This window comes from Arvicanthis niloticus, chromosome 8 (genome assembly GCF_011762505.2).
Source record: "Arvicanthis niloticus isolate mArvNil1 chromosome 8, mArvNil1.pat.X, whole genome shotgun sequence".
Lineage (NCBI taxonomy): Eukaryota > Metazoa > Chordata > Mammalia > Rodentia > Muridae > Arvicanthis > Arvicanthis niloticus.
In genome coordinates this window covers 5,688,950-5,712,104 of record NC_047665.1, presented here as the reverse complement: position 1 = coordinate 5,712,104, position 23,155 = coordinate 5,688,950, and the positions used below count along the sequence as shown (strand labels likewise).

General features: G+C 45.3%; 2 protein-coding genes across 5 annotated transcripts in view; both read right to left on the bottom strand.

Moving 5' to 3' along the window:
* The window catches only part of Kif27 (kinesin family member 27), a 76,981-nt gene extending 71,281 nt beyond the window's left edge, over positions 1–5,700 (bottom strand). The window contains exons 1-2 of one of the 3 annotated variants that reach the window (XR_013112024.1): positions 5,503–5,690; positions 1,642–2,025 (exon numbers count right to left, since the gene is read on the bottom strand). Coding sequence is in view for 2 of the 3 variants with exons in the window: in XM_076938909.1 (XP_076795024.1) it covers positions 1,642–1,939 (298 nt within the window). In the remaining variant the exon portion in view is untranslated. Of the gene's footprint in view, positions 1–1,641; positions 2,026–3,838; positions 3,860–5,502 lie in introns of those variants that run through there. The other 2 variants (XM_076938909.1, XM_076938910.1) reach the window with 2 other exon arrangements.
* Positions 5,701–14,309: 8,609 nt separating this feature from the next.
* Qng1 (Q-nucleotide N-glycosylase 1) lies at positions 14,310–21,612 on the bottom strand. 2 transcript variants are annotated; one of them, XM_034510963.2, is made up of 4 exons: positions 21,193–21,612; positions 19,946–20,205; positions 15,731–15,926; positions 14,310–15,348 (listed from the first exon to the last, which is right to left on the bottom strand). In XM_034510963.2, the coding sequence occupies exons 1-4, from the start codon at positions 21,521–21,523 to the stop codon at positions 15,116–15,118; spliced, it is 1,020 nt and encodes a 339-aa protein (XP_034366854.1). In that variant the 5' UTR covers positions 21,524–21,612; the 3' UTR covers positions 14,310–15,115. The 2 variants fall into 2 exon arrangements, with proteins under 2 accessions (XP_034366854.1, XP_034366855.1); XM_034510964.2 differs by lacking the exon at positions 21,193–21,612 and adding an exon at positions 20,802–21,180.
* Positions 21,613–23,155: the final 1,543 nt, after the last annotated feature.

Genomic DNA, 23,155 nt, shown 5'->3' with positions numbered 1-23,155 from the left:
TGAGTCAGAAGCCAGCTAGGATTATACAGTGAGACTCTTCCTCTAAAAATGCAAGGGTTGGCAACGACTGAGCAGTTAAGAGTATTTACTGGTACTGCAAAAGATTCAGGTTTGATTCACAGAATCCACAGCAGCTAGCAGTCACCTTTAACTCCATTCTCAGAGGATCAAATGCCCTCTTTTTGGCTTTCATGGGCTCCTACACACATGTGGGCACATGCAAACACACACACACAAGAAATAAAATTAATTATAAATTTCTTTTCAAAATTGAGACTCCATTTCATCCAAGTCAGAATGTCACAATCAAGAAGCAGATAACATGCCAGGAAATGGTGGCACACGCCTTTAATCCCAGCACTTGGGAGGCAGAGGCAGGTGGATTTCTGAGTTTGAGGCCAGCTTGGTCTACAGAGTGAGTTCCAGGACAGCCAGGGCTACACAGAGAAACCCTGTTGGGAGCTGACTTTAAGCAGAAAGCGGCTAGATCAACTTTGCAACCATCTGGAACCATATACCCTGATGAAAGACTTGGTTTTCAAAAGCCTATAACAGCTGAAGCACACTCTGATAAGTATATTGTTTATCCCACATAACTTGTTTTGCTGTTTAGTGACCCCAGCTGTATGCTGCATGTGGTAAAATGTTTTCACCTGTGTTCTATTTGTGCTTATAAATACCCAGGATTTCCTTGTAAGGGTGGTGGTGTAGTACTGGAGTAGAGTGGTATAGTGTGTGGTGTAGTAAAGTAGGAATTGTGTGTGTTGAAGACAGTAAAGGAGACTTGACTACAGATCCTCTGGGTTGTTTTCCATTCTTCGAGTTTCTCTCCCTTCTTCCCCCCACTCTCTCTCTTGCTAGAACCTGACCTGTGGACAGAGCGGGCTGCAACAAAACCCTGTCTCAAAAAAACAAAAAGAAAAGAAACAGATGACAGGGTAGAGAGTTGGCTCAATGGTTAGGAGCACTGCTGCTTTCCAGAGGATCTGAGTCTGATTGTCAGTACCCAGTGGCAACTCCCTGGAACTCCAGGTTCTGGAGTTGGGAACTAATATAATGGACAATGTAGTAAGAAGCAGACGTGGGACTGACTAAAGAAGAAACAGCTCAGCTGGAGACAATATTGGCACAAGAGAGGGTAGTGAGGAAGGCCCTCGTCTGAGGAAAACATTAAGGACATGTGCATATGAAGAGGCCATGAGGAAATCTATTACTTTTATGTTAACCTCAAAAACTAACTTAAAAAGGCAATGTCAGGGCAGGGCCAAGTGCCACATACCTGCAAACCCAACTCCAATGAGGGCTGAGGGGGAAGAATTCTAATTTCAAGGACGTTTAAGTTTAAGGCCAGCCTAGGTAACTGAGTGACTCTCCCTTGAAACAAACAAAGGAAAAAGAAGGCTAATGACGTAGCTCACTATTACGGTGCGGAGCCAGCAACCTAGTTCTATTCTAGTACCATAAAAACAAAACAAGATTTAAAATGTCAAGGCCTATGATGGACTCAAACAGATGGCTCTACACCAGTGTTTGTCTCAGCTAAACTGCGAGACAAGACAAAGCCAACAGACCAGCACCCCATCATAAAAGAAATGAAGTCGTGACTCATGCTATAAAACGCTGAGAGTCTGAAAATCTTACCAACATGGCCTCCTCCAATGGTGTACGTCTTCCCAGATCCAGTTTGTCCATACGCAAAAACAGTTGCGTTATAGCCCTCAATGAGCGACAGCACTAGGGGCTTTATGCATGTGATATAAACTTCATCTTGAGTGGAATTTTTGCCAAAAACAAAATCAAAAGTAAAAACTCTATCTCTCCCAATGATAATCTGCTGGGTGTTTGGAACATCCCTCACACAAACTTGATGATTATGTAGAACTTCTTTGCAAAGCAGAGGTCTAATTCGGACAGCGACTTTTATAGGTAGTTCTTCCATGGCAGCTTGGATTTTACTGAATAGATTATGTACTTAGAGTTCAATAACAGTGTGAGAAACATCCATTTTACGTAAGATCTGGACTCCTGCATATCAAAATAAAAGATATAACTTAATTACTGGTTCCATTAATGCAGTAAAAACCATTCATGTTTCAAAGCAAAGTCATTTAGAATAGATTCTTTACCAGTACAAATTAATTATATTACAGAGTTAATGCTTAAGTAATTTAATGATAAAAAGATTCAGCATTTAAGTTTGCTTCAAAATAGCTGAGGGGACTAGAGATCACGAATTGGTTAATTATAAAGTTAAGGAATAAAAACATAGGATTCCCCTGTGTATGTCCAGAGTGTGATGTTTCCTAGTTCATTAATCTAAATAATGAACAACTCCAGAGTTAGGAGATCCAGGTGAGGAAACAACTACAGAGTTATAAACACGTTCAGAGGAAATACATAGGAAGGTGCTGAGCTGGCTCGGCGGTTAAGAGCACTGGCTGTTCTTCCAGAGGCCCTGGTTGAATCCCCTGCACCCACACTCCTCAGCTCCTGCACACACATGGTACACACATAATACATAAAGAAATTTTACCCAGGCAGCAAGGGCACACACCTTTAATCCCAGCACTTGGGAGGCAGAGGCAGGCGGGTGTCTGAGTTTGAGGCCAGCCTGATTTACATGGTGAGCTCCAGGATAGCAAGAGCTACACAGAGGAACCCTGTCTTGAAAAACAGAAAAAAAAAAAAAAAAAAAAGAAACACAAAGAAAATTTATAAATAAATAAAATTTAAAATAAATTATTTGTATTATATCTGAAGGTATTGAAAAATAGCATTTCAGGTGGATTTCTGAGTTTAAGGCCAACCTGATCTACAGAGTGAGTTCCAGAACAGCCAGGACTACACAGAGAAACCCCGTCTCGAAAAACCAAAAAAAAAAAAAAAAAAAGAAAAGAAAAATAGCATTTCATCTCTAAAAAATCAGAATTAAGTGATGAAATTTCTGTATCAGTATAATTTAAAATAATTAGTTCAAAAGCAATCAAAACTACAGGCTACAGAAATGGCTCAGGAGGTAGAACATTCCCCACACAAGCCATGGAACGCATGGGAAGGTGGACGTGGACGGAGAAAATCGCCTCCACCACAGAGTTGTGCTCTGGTGTCCACACATGCCCCATGACCCACTCCCCAGCCCAATGCATGCCCTTAACTTTGAAAAATCAACACAAACAGGCAAATGGTGTTTTCCACTTGTAAACATTGCCTTAGCTTCTTTTCCTGCACTGGGATGATAACTGCCCAACAAAAGCAACTTAAAGTTGCAATCTATCGTGGCAAGAAGTCTAGGCAGCAGCTTGAAGCAACTGCGCATGTTCTATCCACAGCCAGAAGAGAGCAGCAGCAGCAGCAGCAGCAGCAGCAGCAGCCTGACTTAGACAGTTTACATAGGCCAGGGGTCCCCAGAACTAAGGTGGGTCTCCTAGGACCGCAATGTGGTTCCATTTGTGAAGGCATTTGCCACCAAGCCTGACAACCTGAGTTTGATCCCTGAATCCACCTGGTGGGACAACAACAAACAGATTTCCACAGATGTCCTCTGACCTCCATAAATGCGTGTACACACACACACACACACACACACACATAGTAAATAAGTCTTCCTTGCATCAACTACCACAAGACAATCATCTACAAGCACTCCAGAGGCCCAGAAGTCTAGATTCTTGCATTGTACCATGGTCGCACATATTTGGCTTCAGAACAGACTATTTCTTATTCCTTCTCCAGATAATAAGTGTTTGTATCAACATTTTCGGATGATCCCCTTTCACACAAGGAATCAACCACCCAGTTTGGCCCTGGGTACCTCTTATGCCCACTGTTCTCACAGTACCTCCTCAAGTGGGTATCAGTGAGTCCTTTCTGAGGCTCAGACCTCCCTTGGCTTGGTCAGTGGTGCACTGGTTTATTCTGGGCTGGCTGTTTAGACTTCTCTTCTGGTTTCCAGAGCACTTGTGTTATGACCATGGTGGAAACAGCCAGTCAGACGGGGAAGCTTCTTTGGAAAAGTGGGTCTTAAGAGTATCACCAAGCTAGAACGCATTGGACAGCAAATAACACTTCCTGAACTACTGGTATGGAAATATGCACTTTGGTTTTACAGTTTCTCACTCTGGTTTGAAACTTAGAGCAATCCTGCTGCCTCCACCTCTCCAGCACTGCCATTACAGGTGTGAGCTTCTGCACCCTAGCAGCTGTGGAAATGAAACCATGATAAACCAATATTCACTAACCTTAAAACAAACAAACAAACAAACAAACAAAACCTCAGTCACACTAACAATGAACAGCCAGAAAAGGCTCACAACAAAAATCTTGTATGTCACAGTACTAAAATCTCAGGTCCCTTGGGCTTCAACATCTCAGAGTCAACAAACTATCTTTAAAGAGAGTGGGAAGGGTGACATGGATAGACACACATAGCTTGGCAGTTTCAATAATTCTTATCAAATCTTCAATAACAACAACAAAATATTCATATCTATCATAAACCATAAACCCTTACATCCTAAAGCACTCTTTAAAAACAAAACAAAACAAAAACAAAAAAACCTCTGGGCCAATGAGATAGCTCAGCGGCAAAGGCACTTGTGGCCACGTGCCTGACAACCTGGACTCAATCTCTGGAACCCACATAGTACAGGTAAAGAACTGACAGTTGTAAGCTGTCATCTGACCTCCACGTGTTCACACTCATACACACATAAAGAGCCTTATTAAAAAGGTTATGTTAAGCTGAACCTAACTTCTTTGGATAAATATGCTAATTTAAAATACCAACTGGCCCGGGGGTGGTGATGCGTGCCTTTAAATCCAGCACTCAGGTGGCAGAGGCAGGAGGATCTCTCCCAGTTCTAATTGGAGTATTTTCACTTCGTTAGTTTTTGTGGGGGTAATGTTGACATAGACAATGTGGCCATACAAGCAGTTAGAATTCGCCTACTGTAATCATAAAAAGTAATATAGTGCATAAATATATGGCTCATAAACAATATTCAGTCCATTGTTTAAAGCCTGTATGTGACAGTTACTCTTCAGATTCAATTTAGTCCCGTGTACTGTCAGATATACATTTTTTTAAAAAATCAGTAGGGAGGTTTGATTGGCTGGTAATAATTTGGGGACACATTTTAAAAATGTGACCAAATGCAAGGTAAGCATTGGGAGTCCTGTCTTGTCATTTGCTAGGACTGGGGTCTTCTACTACCGGCTTCCCGGGACGTGGCGGGAGCGTAGAAGTTGTAGCCCGCGGGTTGTCAGTTCTCTCCAGAGAAGCGTCCCGGCAGATAACGATGCTCGCAGCATCTCACTGCATAACAGAGCCTGAGTGTGAGCCAGGAAATTAGGAAAAGACCCGGGCGGGCGGCGGGCACCGTCCCTCCGCGCCTCGCCGCACCGAGGCTTCCCTCGCGAGGGCAGGCTCACGGCGGCGCCCTCCTCCTGCCGCAGCCGCGCGCCCCGCCGCCCTCCGGCCCGCGCCCAGGCCCCCGCTGCTACCTCAGGACGCCCCTCTCGGTCCGCCGCGTCCGCGACCCTCAGCGGGGCCGCCGCAGGCCGGGTGCCGCCGGCTTCGCGCCCGTCGGGCCCGCGGCGCACCGACCGGCTCGGGACAGCCCAGGTCTTCGCAGGCGAGCGCCCCACGCCGCGGCCTTCCTCCGCCCTCCGCGCCCACGCCTTTTGTTGTCACCAGTTCTCACGGCAACGGCGCAGCACGCCTCCCGCCGCCCCTCCGCGACCCCGCCCCCCGCTGGCTCCGCCCCAAGCCGTCCCCGCCCTACGTAGGCCCAGGTTCACGCAAAACCTGCCAGCAGTCTCCGCCCCCACACGCCCCGCCCCAAGGCTCCGCCCTGCGGCCGCCCTTCGGTGGAGTACCCCAGCTGAGCCTCTGCCTCAGGATCCTTCTCTGAGCATCCCAGTCAACACACACAAGATGCGTTGAGTTTCGGTACGATCTCAGGCAATGCGGCTTTGAGACAAGTTCTTTACGTAGCGCAGGCTACTTGTGGCTTTCAACTTTGACCTGTTCCATTAACAGAGATGAATTTGAAAACCCAACATAGTGGCTCAAGCCTGAGCCAGTAGGAAAAACCTGCTATATGACTCAATATATATGTATAACTACATAAATGAAGATAAACATTTCATGAAACACTCGGTAGCTCTGATCTTATTCTAGTCTAACTTTTCTTAATGGTGACCACAACCCCTAAATCGATTTCACTGGCACAAAGGGGTGTACATAGCGATTAGCATCTAGAATGCACAAGGCACAGAGTTCACTTGCCAGGACTTCCTCCTCAGACAACCAACTTTATAACTTAGTAATACAATGCAACCTGAAGTTTAACGTACTTTGGTCTTCAGTGAAAGTCTAGCTGAAGACAGATAAGATAAGACATTTCTACACAACAGCTATTGCTGCTGTACCTTGTTGATTAGGGCTGGTACTGTTCTGATGAAACATCATGACCCAAAACACCTTGGAGAGAAAAGGAAACGGTTTGTTTGGCTTCCGTGTTCTGAATCACAGTCCATGGAAGAAAGAAGCCAAGGTTGGAACTCAAACTGAGCAGGAAACTGAAGACAGGAGCTGATGCAGAGGGATGCCCCTCATGGCTTGCTAGGCCTGCTTGCTTACAAAACTCAGGACCACCAGGCCAGGTGGCTCCGCCCACAATGGTCTAGGCCCTCTCCCATCAATCACTAATTAAGAAAATGTCCTACAGGCTTGCCTGCAGTCCAATCTTTTTGTTTGTTTGTTTGTTTGTTTTTTGTTTTGTTTTTCGAGACAGGGTTTCTCTGTGTAGCCCTGGCTGTCCTGGATCTCACTCTGTAGACCAGGCTGGCCTCGAACTCAGAAATCCGCCTGCCTCTGCCTCCCAAATGCTGGGATTAAAGGCGCCACCATCGCCCGGCACCTGCAGTCCAATCTTATGAAGGCATTTTCCCAACTGAGGTTTTCTACTCTCTGATGACTGTAGCTGATGTCCAGTTGACTTAAAACTATCTAGGACACTTGAGTTTAAATGTTGATAAGTGACTGGTTGTCTCATCAACCATCTAAAGTCTGTCCTTGGAGAAATAATGAGGTTCCACACCCACCATTTTCTTTTACCTTCTGGTTGTGAGGTAAGCAGTTTGCTCCTGTATGCACTAGCTGCTGTGTCGTGCTGCCTGATCACAGCTCAAAGCAGAGGTGGCACCAAGTGGCTAGGGACTGAAACCTCTAAAACCTCAAGCCAATGGAAACTCCTCTCGCTAAGGGTCTCTGTGAGTTATTTATCTTAGGCTTGTCCTTGTTACTGTTCTATTGCTGTGAAGAGACACTTCGGCTAATGCAATTATAAAAGAAAGCACTCAGCTGGAGGCTTACTTACAGTTTCAGAGGGCTAGCCCATTACTATCAAAGCAGGCAGCACAGTGTCAGACAGGCATGGCAGTGGAGCCGGTTACTCACACTCGTGATCCACGACTTCCAGGCAGAGAAGATGAGACTGGGCCTTATAGAGAACAGAACGTGCTTGTACTCACAGACAAGCACTGCAGAAATCAGAAAAGACTCACAGGCATCTTTCAAAGGAAAGAGATGTTTAACCTGCCTGCCCCCTGGAATGCTGGGAATTCGTGTAGTTTACAGCCTAGTGATACTTTCCTGTATGGTGAGCCAGGCTATGCCCATATCTTCCAGAATTGGTGTTTTTCTTATCCCAGACCCCTTCTCCCTAAAACTTTGAACGTCACAAACTTCTAGGCCTTAACATCCATCCTTATGAGTGATGGCACTTGTCCTTTACAACAGCCTAAGTGAATGTTATCTTAGGGCCAGGACAATCCTGACACCCACAGGCACTATGTTTATCTCAGTTTCCCTGGACCAGTGGTTCCCAACCTGTGGGTCATGACCCCGTGAACAACCCTTTCACAGGGGTCGCATAACAGATATCCTGCATATCAGATATTATTTGTATTATAATTTATAACAGTAATAGAATTCCAGCTAAGAAGCAGCAACAAAAATAATGTTATGGTTTGGGGTTACCACAACATAAGGAACTGTATTAAAGGGTTAAAGTATTAGGAAGGTTGAGAATCATTCTTCTAGACCCTAAACCTTGGACAGTACTATCTCTGAGCCAACAGTACCCATCTTTGTGAAAGATACCAGATGTACTTTGTAAAGAATCTCGATGTAAAACTTATCTTAAATTTCTTGTGCACTTGGGACTGAACTGTTATCAGAAAACTTTCTGTTTTCCAAAATTGTGCTGTGCTTAAATATGGCTAAAGTAAACAATCTGGTATCAGACTCTAGAAGTCCTGGTCCAGCACTGGTACCTAAAAATGGACCCAAACAGTTTCATTCTTGTCTCTTTGAGGTCGTTTTCTCTGCCTGCTATAAAGCTTCCAGGGAGGCTCTCCAAGTCCAGCATGGGCTTTTGAAACCACAAAGCCAACTCCTAGTGACACACTTCCTCCAACAAGACCACACCTCCTAATCCTTCCCAAACAGTTCCATTGAGTACAAAGCATTCAAACATATAATAAGCATATGGAGGCCATTCTTCCAAATCACCGCAGATATCTTGCTAGAGTAACAGAAAGATGAATGCATTGTCTACCTATTGTATTTAGTACCTTCTGCTGAGCCAGAAATCATCCCTGAAAGTTAGTGGTTTGAAACAACATACAGTTCTTACAGTCTGTGTCTGGAACCTGGAAATGGATCAACTGAGTCCTGATTCAGGGAAGGTTTCATGCTCTCTCTAGTGATCTGTCTAGACCACTGGTTCTCAACCTGTGGGTCACAACCCTTTGGGGGCAGAATGATCCTTCCACAGGGTTCACCCAAGACCATCAGAAAACACAGATATCTACAATTTATAACAGTAGCAAATTTACAGATCTAAAGTAGCAAAAATAATTTTATGGCTGGGGGGGTCACAAAAACATGAGGAACTACATTAAAGGGTCACAGCATTAGGAAGTTTGAGAACTGTGGGGTCAGGGAGCCGTGGGACGGGGGAGCAGGCCTGGAACAAGGGTGGGGTCAAGGCGTGTCCAAAACCCAGGAATCTCATCCTGAGATCACAGGAGTAGGATCACTTGCCCCCTACCTTGGGCTTGCCTGTCCCTGTGCGTGTAGCCCTTTGTCCCACCGGAGGAGGTCAGGTAGCCAAGTAGCCAGGTTAAACTTCCTTATAAGGTCATGTCCAGCAGCACCTGGAATTCCTCCTTATGCTGATGAGGCACCCCCAACACCCTGGCCATGCAAATGATGTACATTGCCCCCATACCCCCTACTTATCCCCCCACAGTTTAAATAAACTTTAACATTAACATTTAACATTGCCCCCCCGGCCATTAAATGAGCTGTCTCACAGACTCCCAAGTCTGTTCTTGTAGTGCATTCACTCGCTGCCTGAGGTCTCCAATTCACATCGCTATAGGTGGGGAAACAGAGCCTGAACCACAGAGAACCGCTGGTCTAAAGCAAGAATCAAATAAAGCAGAGAAAAGTCTCTGATAATATAATGCTTTCTGTAATGAAAATAGTAATAATAATACTTTTTAAAAATGCATTTTAGACATAGAAATCGCTTAGAATTGGACTCCACAACATCCAGTGTTGTTGCTGATAACTAGAATCCAGTGATACCACCAACTCAAGATAACCATCACATGACTGTGTAAGTGGAAAATTCTATGACACCCACTTGATGTAAACAGAGACCCTCTTCAGGATGGCTGGAGACTCTGGCGAGATGATAGCTTGCTCTTCCCTGCTGCTGAAGAGTGTGGTCCTGGGATTCTCACCCTTGAACCAGAGATTTGAAGTGGAAACTTACTGGTTCTTGGGAGAGTCAGTTGTGTTGGGTGGTGTTTTGCTGGGACAAACACATGAAGGAGTGTTTTCCTGAAGTGGACACAGGTGAAAGACTAAGGCAGACTCATGAAGGAACGTTTCTGTTTTTTGTTTTGGTTTTGGTTTTCCGAGACAGGGTTTTTCTGTGTAGCCCTGGCTGTCCTGGAACTCACTCTGTAGACCAGGCTGGCCTCGAACTCAGAAATCTGCCTGCCTCTGCCTCCCAAGTGCTGGGATTAAAGGTGTGCGCCACCACCGCCCGGCTGAAGGAACGGTCACCGAGGCAGACACAGGAGATGCTCTACTAAAGCAGCCACGGGAAAGGACACGTGACGAAGGATTCTTTGCTAGCACCACACATGTACTGGCCTGCCTTACATTGCTGAGCTACGTTTGTCAGGACTCAGAGGACTCGAGCTGATTGGATGCATGTGCTGAGGCAAGGCACATGGAGGACACATGATGTTTGGAGGGTACAAATAGGACTCGACTGAGTGACGGAAACAGAGCTTGGCTTGCTGGTACAGCGAGCGGTACAATATTTGTTGATCTCTCATCTTCCCTGATGTTCCCTGAGAGAGGCACGGCTGAGAATTTCTCTTGGTGTCCCTGGCTGTATCTGCTAGGTTGTGTCACCACTGTTGCTAACCTAATTCTCCCAAACTAGACAAAACAGCTGGTGTATCCGTGAGGTGTTTGCGAGTGGATCAAGCTGCCACTGCTGGCCTGTGAACTGGACTGCCAATTTCCAGACAACCAGATGGGAGTTGCTCCAAAGAACCTCTCTAAACGGGTCTACTCCCCTCCTCCTCCATATCCTTTCTTTTCCACTACCTTTTGTGGTAGGTGGGTGGGCTAAAAGGGAGGTTAAAACATTTAAGAACCATCATTAAAAATTACAATTTTTAAAAAATTAACCTTGTGTGGAGACCCTCAGCATAATAAAATAGAGTTTAGGTACCCGACTGAGCGCACATACCTCCTTGCTCCCAACATCTTCCTCTTGAGAAGTCATTGCACACACTTAGAGACTAATTAAGAAAAATCTCTTTAGTGGTGCTTTGTCGGCTGGGCTAACACCCAAGGAAGAGCTGTGTGTTCAACACATTTTACTAAATTATATAGACTTTAGGCTTACACATTCCACAAACACTGTGAGCCTTAAATCTCTTTCAGATCCTGGGCCCAGGTTACACTTTGAACAATTTACAGGATGCTAAAAGTCTGACCACTCAGACAGGAGATTTATGCAGCAGAGATATTACATATTACCAGAATTATTGTAAGTACACCAGTGTTTCTCTTCTTTGAATAGTTGTTACCAAGGTTCATCTTGCCCATTTGATAGAATTGTGTTTCTCAGGTAAGAGCACAGGGAACTGAATGGCAGACCAGAGCTTTAGGACAGTTGTGACCCTGCCTGAGTTGCCCTAGAGGTTTGTCTTTAGTGTGGGAGTCAGGGCCTAACGGCTGGTGAATCCTAGCTGGTAAACATTTATTTCCCTGCACCCTGCATTCCCTAGTCTCCAACAGGCCTGGTTAGCATGATCCTTACCTTTCAGTTGTTTAGGTTCCCTTAGCTAAAGATCACTTGTGTGACTTAAGTCTATTAGTAAATCTATTACTAGTTAGTAATCTATTACTAGCAAGTCTATTAGTAAATCCTTTACATTCGTTTTAATACTTTGAGCTTCTTCTATGTCAATTAAGATTGTAATTGAGATGGAAACCAGAGAGAGCCAAGGCCACCTCACGATTGACTGAGAACAGGATCTTCCAACCTCAAGGAAATACTCCACTCCTTTAGCATCAGTGGACTGGAGAGTCACATACTTTCTGGCTGTGGACCAGAAGACATCCTGGTTCCTTCCCCACCCCCTGACAGGCATCCTATTGACAGGCTAGGGAGAGAGAGGCAGCAGCAGCACTTTGTTAGGACACAGGCCTGCCCTGTGAGGATGATCTCACAGCATGATCAGCCATGGCTCTCCAGCTCTCTCTGGGACAGAATTAAGAAGCAATTTATGCTGTGACTGAATCACAAGTTATGAAGCTTCCTGCCACCCCAAACAGGTTATAAAAGGACCATTCCTTTGTTCTGAGGAGAGGCCCAAGAGTCCTCTGGGACTTCAGAAAAGGTGCTCAGAAGGCTGTTGAGGAGGCTCCCAAGTGCCCTTCTTCCCCACTCTGCCTATCATGGTCATTGTATTGTATGTGTGTGTGTTGGGGTCGGGGGGGGGGGGGGAGTGTGTGCACGCATGCGCATGCATGCACGCTCTGCTCCAGGTTCATAAGGGAAGTCCACCCTTCCCCTTAAAGCCCCATCATGTTTGGATCTCCCAATATTGTATAGTTGAGTCTAACCCTCTTCTTTCCTACTTAAAGTTTCCTAGTTCTGAGATGTGACACAATGGCCACAGCAACTCTTGTAACACATGGTGTCCAAGAATCGTGCACGCGTGCGTGTGTTCACGCGCGCCCGCGCACACACACACACACACATTGCTAAATCTTAAAAAATATTTATACTGGGCATGATAATGCACACCTTTAATCCCTGCATTCAGAATGCAGAGGCAGGTGGATCTCTGTGAGTTTGAAGCCAGCCTTCTCTACACAGTGAGTTACCAGCAAGGACTAATGAGCTCCTGTCTCAGAGAGAAAGAGTACAGAGATTAACTTGAAGACCATCAGTTAAAATGCTTCTGAGTTACAGAAAACAAGTTGAGAGTCAGGAAGATGACTCAGCGGGTGAAGATGCCGACTACTTGGGCCCCACATGGTGTTAAGGAGAGTCTCAACACTAGCAAGTTACACTCGGAAATCCACACATGCCATGGTGTGCACGAGTATGTGTGCAAGCACACATTAAGTAACACAACTTTAAAAAAGACAGAGAAAATGAATTGAAAATGTAACATGTTCTTTATCTCAAGCACGAAGTTCACAGAATAGGCACCACAGGCACGGCAGAACTCTGGGTCCTCAAATTGGCTACAACAGGGTAAGGGCGTGGCTCTGTGGTAGAATGCTTGCTTAGTATGTCAGAGGCCCTGGCTTCTGTTCCCAAGATTGGAAGGAATAAAACGAAGGTTACCATTATCTCAGCTGTCATGCTTTGACAGAAAATCCCTCAAAGGAAGATAGTTTCCTGTGTCCTTCCTGACAAAGCCGAATCCCCCATTACCAAGACAATCACAGGATGACAGTGACTCACTGACACTGTTCCACAGAACCTCTGGATAGGCCTAGGGTCACATGCTCCAGAATCACACAAGACAGGACGGGCACAGCTCCTGGAAAGACCCTTTCACATGCAGTAACCAGATTTCCAGCAGATGGCAGCAAGGTGCTTCGACACAGAGCACCTATTCCAGGTTTATGTGGTTACAGTAAGTTTCAAAGGTGAAGTTAGCCTTCCCTGGATTGTGCACCTGTGGATTGAGCCAACTGCAGAGGGAAGCGGGGAGCGGAGGTGAGACACAAGTTAGCAGGTGTTCATCTGTGGGCTAAGCCACCAGTCAGTGCCTACCTCTGTGACAGAGAATATAATCCTGCTTTAAACTGCACTTGGCAAAGTCTTAATTTGTTTTTCGAGACAGGCTTTCTCTGTGTAACCCTAGCTATCCTGGAACTCACTCTGTAGACCAGGCTGGCCTTAAACTCAGAGATTCACCTGCCTCTGCCTCCTGAGTGTTGGGGGAAAAGGCGTGCGCCATCACAGCCCTGTAGCAAATTCTATGTTAATGATATATCCCATTCCAGGTTTAAGAAAACTTTCAAAAATCCGAATTGAATTCCAATGAAGTCTAAAAACAGACACTTAAGACTAACATATTCAAACCTGAAGAGCCATTATGTTCAAAACTCACCACTATCACCAATAAAAAGCCCAAAATAAAATGCCAAGATCGATCTTTATTCTTTTTTTCCCCTAAGATCAGGTCTTGGAGTTAGTGAGGTGAGGGTGAATCTGCAAGGAGTTAGAAACTAAATATGATCAAAGTACAGTGTATAAAATCTCAATGAATTAATTAAAATGCTGTATTAAAAATAATACAAGGTCTTAAGTATTCTAGGCTGGCCTGTGTGGCTGAGGCTGACGCCAGTCAATGTCTGACCTTCCTGACTTTCACCTCAGTGCTGGGTAGGCGACATTACACATTTGGTTTATACAGTGCTGGAGACTGAACTGGGGCCATCGGCATGGTAGGCATGCACTCCACCAACTGCACCGAATTCCTACATAATCCTATTTTAAAAAGACTTTTTATTTATGTGCATGTGCACATGTGTGTGTGTGAGAGAGAGAGAGAGAGAGAGAGAGAGAGAGAGAGTGAGTCCAGCAGAGAACACTGACTCTCTTGGAGCTAGTTAGTGTTAGTACCAACGTGCGTTCTGGAAACCAAACTCATGCCCTCTACAAGAGAAGCAAATGCGCTGAACTGGAGAAACATGTTTTTATTTTTGCTCTTTGAGTGGTCCAGGATGGCCTAGAACCCATGATCCTCCAGCTTCCATCTTCTGAGTACTGAAATTACATGTATGTGCCACCATACCAAGGATCCACAGTTGATATTTATAAAGCAATAGTTCATACATCAAAGACTACCTCTATTTAATATTAAATTATTGTAGTATATAGAAAATAACTAATCTTCGAGTGTGCCTCAGTGGTAGAGCACTTGCCTGGCATACACAAGGCCACAGGCTTAATGTCCAGGTCCATTAAAACAAAAGGAAAAGACGGAAACAAATGACTAATGATTACCAGTGGAGAAACGCTACCAACTGAAGACGTGGACACCATCACTGAAGACGTGGACACCATCACTGAAGACGTGGACACCATCACTGAAGGCGTGGACACCATCACTGAAGACGTGGACACCATCACTGAAGGCGTGGACACCATCACTGAAGGCTATGCAGTATGATTATGGGAACACACAATGCTATGCCAAGAAGAAAAAATGGTGCCTGGACAGTCAATTGGTTATTCCTGCAATTTCTATTTTCTACCTATCTTTTTCCTTTTTTCCTCTGTGTAGCCCTGGCTGCCCCCACTCTGTAGCCCAGGCTCTCCTTGAACTCAGAGATCCATCTGCCTCTGCCTCTCAGGTGCTGGCACTAAAGGTGTGCACCACCATCACCCAGCATAATTTCTATCTATAGTGAATCAGGATTGTGAAGTGACTGTAGGATCTAAAAGTGCAAGTGTTTCAAGTGGACCCACGACGCTCAGGGTCAGTAATATATGCAGCGCGTGCGATGAAATGGGACTCCTTTCATGTCTTCCCTGTGCTCGCGGGCGTAGTCCCACAGGTGATAGTCCAGAAGAATCGAATTGATCTCGGTAGGAGGTTTTTCGCCCCTTTTTTCAAGAAGCTCCAGAAGACAGTCCCGGATCAGCTCAACACACCAAATAGAGCAACCTCTAATTTCTACTTCCTGTTTATCTCCATTTAAGAGCATTTCTCCTGCAAGAATTAAGAGGGAAAGAAAAAAAATCGTTGAGAAAACTAGCCACTCAGGTAAAACTACAAGTTAAATTCAGCAGCGGAGGCTCTGTCTGGCCGGCTTATCTCAATGCTTGCAAGACGTAGTGTTGCACTCTGCATTTACTGGTTCCTCAAATAAATCTGCCCTAGCCCGACATTTAACAAGGAGTGCCTGCTGTAGCCCAAGCTGCTCCTGAACTCACCACCCTCCACTTCTGTCTCCCCAGTGCCAGAAGCCACCACCACACCCAGCACGCATTCTCTCAAGGCTTGTGCTCTGCTTCCTAAGCAGACGAGAGCTGCCTATAAATAAACCCAGACACAGACCACAGAGCAGCAGACATGATGCTAGGCTACAAACCTTCGAGAAGCTTCTTCAGTAACTCGTCGGAGTACTTCAGGGCTCCGAGGTACACGAGAATCTGAGGCAGCCTGTAGTCAGCAAACATGGTGATGCTGCAGATGTCCCTGAAGCAGCCATCGCCCTTTCCCTCCAGCACGCTCCACGTGTCCGCCACCAGGATCTGCGCTCGTTTGTAAAAGGAGACCCTTCTCCCCTGGTGACCAGAAAATACATGTCACTGTGGTTTCTGAAATCTTACTGTACGTTACTTATAAAGGACACTGGATGGACTCTATCTTAAAAACCAAAACACCAAGAAAGGACACTTGCTGAAAACAATTTTTCTCTTCTCTTTTTCCTTCTTTCTTTCTTTTTTGGTTTTTGAGACATGGTTTCTCTATACAGCTCTGGCTGTCCTAGAACTCACTCTGTGGACCAAGCTGGCCTCTAACTCAGAGATCTGCCTGCCTCTGCCTCCAGAATGCTGGGATTAAAGGCCTGTGCCATGAAGCCCAGCAACAACAACAACAACAAAAATGTTTTAAAAGTATCTAGTTAGCATTATCACCACAAATTCATTTTTTTTTCAAGTCATACAAAATATTTACTCCTGGTACCAAGCAACATTCAGTATTCATTTTCTTTCTCCTCCTTCCCTCCTCCCAACCCCCAGGGCGAGGGATCAAACTCAGGGCTTTCTGAGTGCAAGGCCAGCATTCAGCTCTGTCCTGAGATCCCAGTATTTCCTTTTTTTGAAGATTTTATTTTTAACTGTTTTCATACATGTGTGTCTGTGTGAGTAATGCCACATGTATGCCTGCAGAAGCCAGAGGAATTAGATATCTGGAGTTGGAGCCACAGGTGGTGGTGAGCTGCCTACCAGAGGTGCTGGGAATCAAACTCTGGTCCTCTGGAAGAGTAATATGTGCTCTTTACTTCCTAAGACAACACTCCAGACCCTAGCACCTATTTTCAATGTCGTTCATATATCAATGTTACTATTATCCAACTAGTTATAATCTTTGTGTGCAGACATCACTGTTTTCAGGATTTTTTTAAATTGAAAACATGCTTCTCTGTGGTTGAGTATGGCCCAGAGGTTAAGCACCCGTTCTGAGTTCACTTTCGAGCACAGTAAAGAGGATGATTACTTACACACAATTCACATTCACTGTATAAAATAATGGAGTATGAAGAAAACAATTATCTCTGGGCTTCTGACTGAAGAAAATCACAGCACTGACTTTTAAACTGTTTCATTTCAAATAATATACTTACTTTATAGTGATAAAGATACAACTGAACAACAGTCAGCCAGGTCTTATCCAGTCTACCACTGAGTAAAAGTCCCTACGGAGTCTAAGGAAGCAAAGTGTCGATTATATTTAAACACAGAATAAGGTTGTGGCTATAATTTAACTCAAGAAGACTAAGTAACAGACTAGAGCTGAGCACAGTGAGGACTTGTCTAGCGTGCATGAGGTCTCAGGTTTAATCCCCAGGTCTGGGGGAGAAAAGGCTCACTTTTAGCAAAGATGAAGTCAAGTCCTAGACTCTTTAGCTCTTCCCTACCCTCAAGTCTCTCCATAAAACTGTCTGCCCCTTCCCCAAATGCCTCAAATGTATAGCAGTATAGACTACGGATAATTAAAATCGATTCCTAGTCTTAATACCTATGGTAGTCTAAATAGGAATGGGCCCCATAGTCTCAAGTGTTTGAATGCTTGGCCCACAGGGAGTGGCACTATTAGGAAGTGTGGCCTCATTGGAGGAAATGTGTCACTGCAGGGCTGGGCTTTGAGCTCTCCTATGCTCAAGCTATGCCCAGTGTGGAACAGAGTCTCTGTCTGAGGATCAAGATGTAGAACTCTTGGCTCCTTCTCCAGCACCATGTCAGCCTGCACACTGCCATGCTTCCTGTCTTGCTTCATGATGATATTGGACTAAACCTCTGAACTGTAAGCCAGCCAGCCCCAATTAAATGTTTTTCTTTATAAGAGTTTAAGTGGTTATGGTATCTCTTCACAGCAATTAATCCCTAAGACAGTACCAATGGTTATAATCTTAATTTATGTTTTATCAGCTCATCTATTAATAATAATCAAGAATTAGCTCTCAAAACAACACTACCACCTAAGAGAACATCGTAACTAGCAAGTATCATAAGTAAACCTTTGTGCGTGACAAGAGTACTGCAACCCTGGCCGGCCTGGAACCTCATCCTCCTGTCTGTCTCCAAAGTGCTGCGATTAGCTATGTGCAACGCTATGCACTCTCTGAAATAAACTGGAGGGAAAATCCCATACAGAAACTCTTCAATGGGCTGGGGGTGTTGCTCTGTGGTAGAGGACTTGCTTAGCATCCTAGAGGCCCTGATTTGACCACATCACAAAAACAAAGAAAACAAAACATCTAAAAGACCAGTGAGGATGGCGTCTGAGAAAAGGCACTTCCTACCAAGCCCAAAAACCTGAACTCAATCCCTGAGCCACTGAGGAGACAAAGAATGGACTCTTAAAAAAGCTGTCCTCTGACAGCCACATGGGTGTTACGGCAAGCCTGGCAGTGTACATGTGTGCCTGCACATGCATGAAATGTATGTGTACATTTGTGCACACACACATAAGTAAAACTGTAAAAAACTCAAGTAAATTTTAAGCACCCAGAAAATGATATCATATAAAAACACTCTATCATAATGACAAGTAATCAATTACTGAACCTTAAAGTTTACCCAGTACCGTCAATCCAGACCTACTTTTATGAAATTACCTTTTCTAAAGCCACTATATGGGGGCTGGAGAGATGGCTCAGTGGTTAAGGGCACTGGTTGCTCTTTCAGAGGACTCACATGGAAGCTCACACGTGTGTATGACTCAGTTCCAGGGGATCTGATGCCTTCACTCAGACACACATGCAGGTTAAACACCAATGCACATAAAATAAAAATAAATTTAAAAAAGCCACTATTGAGGAATGTGAGATGGGTGGAGGCTAGTTCCCAGCACCCATGGGAGTTGACAATCCTAACTCCTGTCCCTGGGGATCAATACCGTCTTCTGAACTCTGTGGGCTCTGGTTATACACTTGGCACATATACAGACAATCAAACATTTATACACAAAATAAACATATCTAAAAAGGAAAAGAAACTGGGGGAGGGGGTTGTTTGTTTGTGCTGTGATAAAACACCATGACCGGGAGCAACTTAGAAAAGGAAGAGTTTATTTGAGTTTACAGTTCCAGAGGAAGAGCCCCTGGGGGAAGGCGGGGAGCAACACAAGCAGCAGGCACAGCCAATGGCACGGTACAGGAAACCGAGAGCTCTCAGCTCATACACATAACATAAATAAATCACAAACAAAAATATTCAGTGACAAAGATTCCAAAAGAATTTTACAAAAATGAAACCTACGGGTATACTAGGAAAGACAAAGGCTCGGCATTTAAAAAGTACATACATTTAATTATTTTGTACCATAAAACAAATTATTATAAAAGAACAGTGTATAAGAAAGAAAACACACACCAAGCTTTTTTTTTTTTTTTGGGGGGGGGGTTGGTTTTTTTCGAGACAGGGATTCTCTATGTAAGCCTGGCTGTCCTGGAACTCACTTTGTAGACCAGGCTGGCCTCAAACTCAGAAATCCATCTGCCTCTGCCTCCCAAGTGCTGGGATTAAAGGCGTGTGCCAGCGCCACCTGGCTACACACCAAGCTTTTTAAGAAATACTTTTTTCAAAGAAGCCGCTATACGTTCTACATTCTGATTTTCTCCAACTCTGGACTCTTTGTGCTTCAAGTGACAGCCTTATATGGCGGGCTGAAACGTTTTAAAGAAATAAAGGACAAGCTGGGAGGTGGTGGCTCAGGCCTCACGCCTTTAATCTCAGCACTCGGGAGGCAGAGGCAGGTGGATTTCTGAGCGTGGTCTACAGAGTGAGTTCCAGGACAGCCAGGGCTACACAGAGAATCCCTGTCTCGAAAAACCAAAAAAAAAAAAAAAAAAAAAAAAAAAAAAAAAAAAAAAAAAAAAAAAAAAAGACAAAATAAAGGAAAGTCCTGACTGGAAAATATAAATAAGGAATCGATGTAAACGAATTTTTGTTATTGCTTCTTGTCCACAGTAAACAAACTTCAAATTTTAAGTTGCTAGTCTTAAACCTGGCTGTGGAAGGAAACGCATGAACTCAGAAAGATCACACCTGCTAAGATCCCACAGCAACAAACTCACCTCAAACTGGGCCTCGTCCCTGTAAGACGGAAAGTTCTCAACAATCAGGTGCATTAACTTCTGGGCACTTCTTCCACTTTTTTGGACACAATTAAGAAAAGAGCCTCCAAACTTCTCCAGCAGAATTTTCCCAGTTTCATTGAGAATTCGATGTCTCTCCTCTATTAAAGGCATGGGCACAGCTGTGTCTGAACGAAATATATTCCGAACCTGATCGAGGGTCACTGTGGCGTAGTAGGAGGCACTAGTTACTGGTATCCCTTTAAAGAGAAAATTCGCAGATATTTTTATAAGTTACAAATAATATGAAATCAAATTCGTGTTAAAGAAGGCAGAGTGGCTCGGGCCTAATCTGGGCACTTTCGAGGGAGAGGAAGTTGGCTAGGATCCCTGTGAGTCAGAGGAAGTTGGCTGGGATCCCTGCGAGGGCGAGACCAGTGTCCTGGATTGTACGCAGGACGGGAGTACTCAGTTCATCTTTTTTTTTTTCTTTTTTTTTTTTTTTTCTTTTTTTTAAATCAGGGCTGGAGAGGTAGCTCCGCAGGTAGGTACACGCACTGACCTTTCTTTCAGAGGCCTAGGGTTCCATTCCCAGCACCCACATGGTGGTTCACAACCTTCTGTAGCTGCAGCCCTAGGGGATCGACATCCCCTTTGGCCTCCGTGGACACCACATGCAAATGGAGCAGAGGGTGTGCATGCAGGCAAACACGCATACAAATAAAATAAATCTTATTTTATGTGTAAATAAAATCAATATTTGTAAATAAAATAACCAACGTGTGCTCCAGACGCGCATCTAAGGTGCACACACAACAACACGAAGCAACCTCCCCACTTTGCTCTGTGTACTTACTCAACCACTACACACGACAACGATGTGGCGTGTATGATTTCCTTGCACGAAACCTTCCATAGTCTGTCCTTCTCTTCTGCAGGCAAGCGTTCATTTCTTTCATTTGTCTTTCTGTGACAGGATCTCACCCTCTATGAGGCAGCCCTGAAACTACATAGCTCAGGCTGGCCTAGAATCCACAACGATCCTCCTGCCTCAGCCCGGAGTGCTGGCATTGTTGGTAGAAGCCACTAGGCCCAACTTAAAACGACTTTTTTTTTTTTTTTTTTTTTTTTTTTTTTTTTAAAGAAAACTGGCTTTGCCTCCTCTCTGCCGACTGACATTCGTTGCTTCTGTCGGGCTTCTGCTTTGGGCAGAGGTCACCTCCCGCGGCTCGCCGGGCGGCACCCACCTTGGTCGAGCGCGCGGTTGACGGCGGCGCACAGGGCCCAGTAGCCGGTGTACGCGGTCCCGCCGTAGCGCACCTCGCACTTGCGATCCTCCCGCTCGGCCCAGAAGGAGAAGTTGAGCGAGTCCACCACGAACACCCAGTCGAGCGCAGCCTCGTCGGCCCCGCGCGGGTTGAGCTCGTGCAGGGCCTTCCACTGCTCCACGCGCCACGCCGCGGCCGCGGGCAGCAGCAGCTCGGCCGCCCTGCGCACGCCCTCGCGGTCCACGAGCACGTCGCGACTGTTCTCGGCCACGAACCTCGCCGACTCGCGCGGTGACAGCGGGGCCTCCATGCCGCCCTGGCCCTCCGGCCGAGGCCACTTCGAACCCGGAGCTTCGGCCGCGGCCACGCCCGCCGTGGGCCACGCACTTGGGCCCACTTCCGGGTCTGAGGTCCGGAAGTTGCCGCGGCAGGCTTCCGGCTGGCCTCAGTGGCTGGGTGTTCGGTTGTCTTGTTTCTTGTCGCGTCCCCGTCGCACTCGGGTCTTTGAGGAAGGCTTGGAATCGCGGGGATCGTGGGGTCTCAAGTTGCTGCCCGGTGCCACCCGGAGGCGAGGTGTAGACAGGCCTTGGACGACAGCCAGCGCGCAGGCTACTGGGCCGCACAGCACACCCCCGGGAGAGCCTCTGTCCCCACACTTCAGAGGCCAAATAACGTTTAGGAGTTATTGGAACAATGAGTACGAGGGAACAGTGCTGTTAAACCTTGTGTCTGACGTTCCTGCAACTGACAGGAGTGATGGTGACCCCAGGTTTGCAAGGAAAGGGGGATGACTCAGTGGTGAGGTTCCCCACCACCAAGCAATGGCCTGGGCTGAAATTTATGCCTTTGTTTGCCTATCGGTCTAGGGAACTTATGAACCAGACACAAACGCCAATCATTCTGGTCGTCAGGTTGTGACACAGCAAGACAGTGCAAAAGTTCCTCCATCTTGTGTTCTTGCTGAGGCAATTTCAGGTTTAAATAGAATCTGACCTTGATGAAGAATTCCGTGGGAAATTCGATGAACCAAAGGTTCGCTAACTTAGCTTCTGTTAAAACTTCTTGCTTCTGGGAAGCACTCTTACAGCTGCTAAGCAAAGTACCTGAACTTGGTTTCTGCCTTTAAAAAACTGTTGATCTGGACACTTGGAACCACACCTAGGTCTCTGAATATCTGGGTGTGGTCCCAGCCAGCTGGAATAGACTTTCAATTGGTTATAAACCCGCATCTCTAGAGGGTTACCTGGAACAAAATAGAAATGATAAAGTGTCCCCACCCCCACCGCAAGCCCTAACATACTTATTAGTAGATACATTGGTCAATGTTGAAATGATCCAAAGATGCCTGGAGATGCATTAGTATAAATTATGTTTATACTAAATAGTATACCCACCATACTCAGCTTTGTTTTGTTAAGTACTGATTTTTGTATCCTGCTGTTTATTAAAGTTTCCTAGTAGATTCTATAAAGTCTTTTTAGAAAAAATATTTTGTGTGTATGAATGTTTTGCCTGCATGCATACATGTGTATCATGTATGTGCCTGAAGCCTGCAGAGGCTAGAAGAGGGTGTTGGAGCCCCTGGAACTGGAGTTACAAAAGATTGTGAACAGCCATGTGGGTGTTGGGTTCAGACCTGGGTCTACTGGAAGAGCAGCTAGTACTCGTAACTTTGGGGGCATCTCTCAAACTCCCCTATAATGTCTTATAAGTATAGAATCACGTTATTTGCAAATAGGAATAGTTTGATTTTTTTTTCCTATTTTTTTTAATCACGTACTTTGGTCTAATTTCCATAGCTAAGACTTTAAACACTATCTTGAAAGAGTGGGGTGGATGGGCAACCTTGATTCATTCCTGAATATAGAAAAAAATGCTCTCTCCATTTAATTTTGGCTATAGGTTTGTTGTAATGTAGCCTCTGTTATTTTGAAGCATGATC